We start from the raw sequence: 6040 nt of genomic DNA, 5'->3' as shown, positions 1-6040 counted from the left end.
AGCATAGCTAGTAGTATTTAGTCACATATAACTAGGCTTGTTCTGAAATGTTGAAGACATTTTGCTGCTCATCCAAGTAGCTCCATCAGCTTTAATGAATGTCAGGAACATACCCCAGTATTTGTAGCCACATCATTAACCCCTTGCCTACAGGGCACTTTCACCCCCTTCCTGCCCAGGCCAATTTTCAGCTTTCAGGACTGTCACACTTTGAATGGGAATTGCGCGGTCATGCTACACTGTAACCATGTGAAATTTTTATCATTTTACAAATAGAGCTTTCTTTTGGTGTTATTAATCACTGCTGGGTTTTTTATTATTTACAAAAAAAAAAAGACCAAAAATTTTGAAAAAAAAAAAGTTTTTCTTAGTTTCTTTCAGTAAATTTTGTAAATAAGTAATTTTTATCCTTCACTGATGTGCGCTGATGAGGGGGCACTGATGGGCACTGATGAGGCGGCACTTATGGGCAGTGATTAGGTGGCACTGATGAGGCGGCACTTATGGGCACTGATAGGTGGCACTGATATGTGGCATTGATGAGCACTGATAGGTGGCACTGATGGGTGGCACTGGTGGGCACTGATAGGCTGCACAAATAGGTGCCACTGATGGGCATTGATGGGTGGCACTGATAGCCAGCACTGACTAGCTTCACTAATTGGCACTGGTGGCACTGTATTGTAATCAGGGCAATGATGATCAGTGCTCTGATTACATGTCTGGATGTTCCCTGCGAGGAGATGCCACTGATCGGCTCTCTTTGCCACACACTCTGTCAGTGTGAGGTGATGAGTGCCGATTACCAGCATTTCCGTGTTTACATGTGACCAGCTGTGGTTGGACACAGCCGATCACATGGTTAAAGAGCCACTAACGCGGCTCTTTCCAAGGATCAGGGTTGCGCCATGTTCTAACAACATGGTGCTGCCGCAATCGCCGTGCTGCGCGCCCCCGTGGGCGTGGCCGTTCCTAGAGTATGCTGTCCAGTTCTGGGCACCAGTCCTCAGGAAGGATGTACTGGAAATGGAGCAAGTACAAAGAAGGGCAACAAAGCTAATAAAGGGTCTGGAGGATATTAGTTATGAGGAAAGGGTGTGAGCACTGAACTTATTCTCTCTGGAGAAGAGACGTTTGAGATAAGATTTAAATTTACAAATGCCGTACTGGTGACCCCACAATAGGGATAAAACTTTTTCGCGGAAGGGAGTTTAACAAGACTCGTGGCCACTCATTAAAATGAGAAGAAAAGAGGTTTAACCTTAAACTACGTAGAGGGTTCTTTACTGCAATGGCCTGTACACACGATAGGATTTTCCGACAACAAAAACATGGATTTTTTTCCGAAGGATGTTGGCTCAAACTTGTCTTGCATACACACGGTCACACAAATGTTGTCGGAAATTCCGAACGTCAAGAACGTTGTGACGTACAAGACATACGACGAGCCAAGAAAAATTAAGTTCAATAGCCAGTGCAGCTCTTCTGCTTGATTCCGAGCATGCATGGACTTTTGTGCGTCGGAATTGTCTACACATGTTTGGAATTTCCGACAACAAATTTTGTTGTCTGAAAATTTGAGAACCTGTTCTCAAACTTTTGTTGTCGGAAAGTCCGACAACAAATGTTCTATGGAGGATACACACGGTCGGACTTTCCGACAACAAGCTCACATCCAACATTTGTCGGAAAATCCTATCCTGTGTACAGGGCATAAGAGCGGCAAGGATGTGGAAATCCCTTCCACAGGTGGTGGTCTCAGCAGGGGGCATCGATAGTTTCAAAAAACTATTAGCTGAATGACCGCAACATACAGGGATGTACAATGTAATACTGATATATAATCACACACATAGGTTGGACTGTCTTTTTTCAACCTCACCTACTATGTAACTATGTAACCCTCTCTCCCAAAGTTCTGTTCAAGAGAAATAAAAATCTCTTTGCATTCAAGAAGTGTCTGGCGCCCAATGAATCTACTTTGTCCAACTCAAAACTTCGGTTTCCTCCAAAGTCTCCAGCACATGTCCTCGTCCTTTGTGTTCCAAACCAACTCTGTTCTTTGTCTCCCCCATGCCTGTTTCAAAAAGTCCTAAACTCCTCACCCAACTTCCTGTATATCATATCCTGTCCTTTGCTTAGCTCCTAAACCAATCAGACTGGTTTATTTGCATATCAATAGGGAAAGCTTCTTAACACAACACATGATCTTAAAAATATAACTCCATATGAGTGCTATAAAATCACTACAAATAGCCATGACAACACAGTTTTTCATTAATTAGGTAGAGGATGTTTTGGTTCATTTGAGTCCACCTCACCATAACCTGTCTGGTTGTACCCTTGGAGAATTTTCAATATTGGGTGACTTCCTATTGTGATTATATAAAGATGCCGATAATTATTTGTTTGTTGATTTTGTAGGTAAGCAACACACTCTTTCTATGGTAGAAGATCGTAAAAGGGCTCTACTACTGAAACTAAACAAGTACCTGAGCAGCAAAAACAAGGCTGGATTTCTGACCATTTACAAGATGAATATGGAGCGTGTGAGGAATCAGAAGATATGGGAATATGGAACAGCAAAGGCCGATAAGAAAAACAAAGTGATCATGATGGTTGGTGAAACAGGATCTGGTAAAACAACCCTGATTAACACTATGATCAACTACATCTTTGGTGTGGACTGGAAGGATGAACACCGGATCCAGCTAATTGAGGAGAGTAGTGAGAAGAGTCAAGCTCACAGCCAAACATCGAGTGTCACCATCTACCAGATCAACCATGACGATCACTTCCAAATCCCTTACTCTTTAACCATTATTGACACTCCGGGGTTTGGAGACACCAGAGGGATAGTTCATGATGAGAAAATCATGCAGAAGATACGAGAATTTTTTTATAAATGCAAATTCAGGGAAATTGATGCGATTTGTTTTGTGGTTCAGTCTACTTTTGCTCGGTTAACTCCAACACAGTCGTACATCTTTGACAACGTTTTGTCTATTTTTGGGAATGACATCAAGGATAATATAGTCTTCTTCACAACCTTCGCCGAAGTCGGGGAACCGAACGTTCTCTCTGCAATTATGGAGGCTGATGTTCCATGTGCGAAATCTAAAGATGGAAAACCTGTGTACTTCAAGGTCAATAACAGTGTGCTGTATGCTAATAACCACCCCGATGAAAAGGACCACTATGGCTGCCTGGTTCATGAAGTACAATGGAAGATGGGAATGGAAAGCATTGAGAAATTTCTTTTACACTTTTTGCCTGGATTAGCCAGTAAAGATCTAAGTTTAACGAAGAAAGTTCTGTCAGAAAGACATACTTTGGATGTAGTTTTGGATGGGCTTGTCCAAAAAATTGAGGAGGCAATGTTTAAACAGCATGAACTGAAAGAAACAGAGAGGAATCTGAATCAACACAAGATGGATATTGAAAGCAACAAGGATTTTAAATTTGAGGTGACAGAAACTGTAAAAAAAAAGATAGACTCTGAGACTGAATGCTCAACCAACTGCCGTGAGTGCAGCTCTACATGTCACCGAGATTGCATCGTGTATTTTGACTCCCTGGTTTATTTTTGTGAAGTTTTTAATATCAAGGGAACTTGTCATGTGTGTGGACATAAGTCTAGCACACATTTTTCAGAAATGTCTTACTGGGAAACTTTTGTTGACAAAAAAAGGAAAAGTTATGCTGAAGTAAAAGAAAAATATGAAAAAGAGGAGAAGATGGCGCTGACCCCAGAAAAGGTTCTCATAAAATTGAAGGATGACATCAAGAAGGCAGAGGAAGAGGCCCTGAAACTTATTCAGGAGGTGACCAGGATCCTTAAACGACTCCAAGAGATCGCCTTAAAGCCAAATCCAATGTCTGCTGTGGATTACATCCAGCTGCTCATCAAAAAAGAGAAGCGGGAAGGAAAGAGAGGATTCATGGAGAGAATTAAAATGATGGAAGAAGCCATTAAAAGACTTGGTATTCTCAGTAATATTCAGTCTCAAGGAGAAGGTGCCAGCTTTGACACAATTGTCAATCCAAAGGGTCCCAATTAGAGAACAGATAGAAAACAGGTGGGACAATGTATGTTTGTGCCTTCAGCTACTTACTGATTTTTTTTTTCTTGACCCATACAAAAAAAAAACAAAGAAACAGAACAATTGATAATTAGTGAATAAATGGACAAGCATAGCTAGTAGTATTTAGTCACATTCAACTAGGCTTGTTCTGAAATGTTGAAGACATTTTGCTGCTCATCCAAGTAGCTCCATCAGCTTTAATGAATGTCGAGAACATACCCCAGTATTTGTAGCAACATGATTAACCACTTACCTACAGGGCACATTCACCCTCTTCCCGCCCAGGACAATTTTCAGCTTTTAGCACTGTCACACTTTGAATGACAGTTGCGCGGTCGTGCTACACTGTAACTGTAACGAGCCCCTTGCTCGCTCAGTTCCACTCTCCCGACACTCCTCTGCTGCTATAGATTTAGATTGCAGATCGCAACGTCTGATGGTTCGGTCATCCGATGCTCCGTGATTCGAACTACAGCTATGTGCCATTCGAAACCAGTTGTGTAGCTCAGAACAAACACCAGGCAGGCTGTATGTAAGTTCAAACAGGAATCTCACTTTTATTGGATGCACACAACACAATTTTATACACATCAGTTTGATCACCCCGCCCCCAACAACCACTTTCCTATTGGTCAATTGTAAAGTACACTTTAGTCTTCAATTAGGTCCTCTTGGCCATGCAAATGAGGACTTGAAACAGGGTCAGCAGGGATTGGTCCGATAGCTTGAATAGGAGGACTGATATGTGTAATGACACAGAGAAGCCCTAGGGGGTAATTAAAGTACATAAACAAACGGTCAAACACAGAACAATGCCTTCATTCCAGACCATGGAGCCGTCTGGAAGGGGGTTAGCCTTAAAACAGAGCAGAAGACCCCCCCACTGTGTAATAGAATCAAAGTAGAAATACTTCAGTATTCCAAGCTTCATGACAATACTCCCCCCCTGGAAAACAGTCCAACAGCCACAGTGGGACCCCGAATGGGTCAACTCGAGGATGTTGGAAAAGTAGTCTTAAGGTTCCAACAGTATGAATTGGTCACTCTTTGTAATATGGAAAATACAGGGCTCCCAGAGTCTGTGTCTCTTGGGGGGATATGGACCTGAATCCAAAGTAACACCACCTCAAGGGTCCTCAGGCATACCTGGGAACACGATCGGTCGGCAAGAGGCTTGCATTCCGTCCCCTCCAAAAGCTTCTGTCCCGGCTAGGTCTGTCACATTTCTCCCTTGTCAGCAGATGAATAACACAAGAGGAGACCCCAGACGGATTTACTCCGAAGTTAGTCCATAGTTCCAGTCCTCTAATGCCTGTACCCACACAGTACCCCAAACAAATTGTTCCAAACAGAGCATTACTTACCCAGCCAACCTCTGCCTCTCTCAGAGAACATGCCCGCCACTGGGGACAGGCCTGGACTGGCCCTTCTCCCTGGAGTCCTTTCAGCAGCTGGAGAGAAGACAGGGTGACTGGGCTCACTCCGTCATGCTGTTGGGGATCTGGGCCGACTGCCCAGCATCCCTGGGGTATACAAGTGGGGACTGAAGTCCTATCCACTTTTAGTAGGTGAAAATCCCACAGTGCTTGCAAAGCATGGCTGACATCCTCCTGTCTCAGTGTCGCACCATTTTCTGGGGTTGTGTCAGTGGAGACCAAAGTCCCATACAGTACCACAGGAATTCCCTCTTCTGTTAGTTGAGGGCAGAGGCCAGCAGCACTCTGCCCTCTTGCCAGCACTTCTGCTGGGGACTCCACATCCTCCGCTCTGGCTAACTGTTGGGGCAGGAGGCTGGCTTCCTTCACTCCCAAACTGTGTAACTGCCATTGGGGAGGTGAGCCGGCTCCTTCCTTTTCCATTCCCTCATCTGGATGTTGGGACGATATGTCTGTGGTACTGTCTCCCAGGTGCACAGATCTTTGCTGGGGAGGAAAGACCGCTTCCTCCACCCTGGC

The 6040-nt window shown here is 43.9% G+C and overlaps 1 protein-coding gene across 1 annotated transcript; it reads left to right on the top strand.

Moving 5' to 3' along the window:
• The first annotated feature begins 2429 nt into the window (after positions 1–2429).
• On the top strand, positions 2430–4061 carry LOC141146127 (uncharacterized). The gene has a single exon (XM_073632881.1). The coding sequence runs from the start codon at positions 2445–2447 to the stop codon at positions 4059–4061; it is 1617 nt and encodes a 538-aa protein (XP_073488982.1). The 5' UTR covers positions 2430–2444.
• Positions 4062–6040: the final 1979 nt, after the last annotated feature.

This window comes from Aquarana catesbeiana, linkage group LG05 (genome assembly GCF_042186555.1).
Source record: "Aquarana catesbeiana isolate 2022-GZ linkage group LG05, ASM4218655v1, whole genome shotgun sequence".
NCBI classification, from domain to species: domain Eukaryota; kingdom Metazoa; phylum Chordata; class Amphibia; order Anura; family Ranidae; genus Aquarana; species Aquarana catesbeiana.
This window is presented reverse-complemented; position numbering and strand designations above follow the sequence as displayed.

What these genes read in the sequence shown, in the direction of transcription:
- LOC141146127 (XM_073632881.1), top strand. Translation starts at nt 2,445, where the DNA reads ATGGTAGAAGATCGTAAAAGGGCTCTACTACTGAAACTAAACAAGTAC.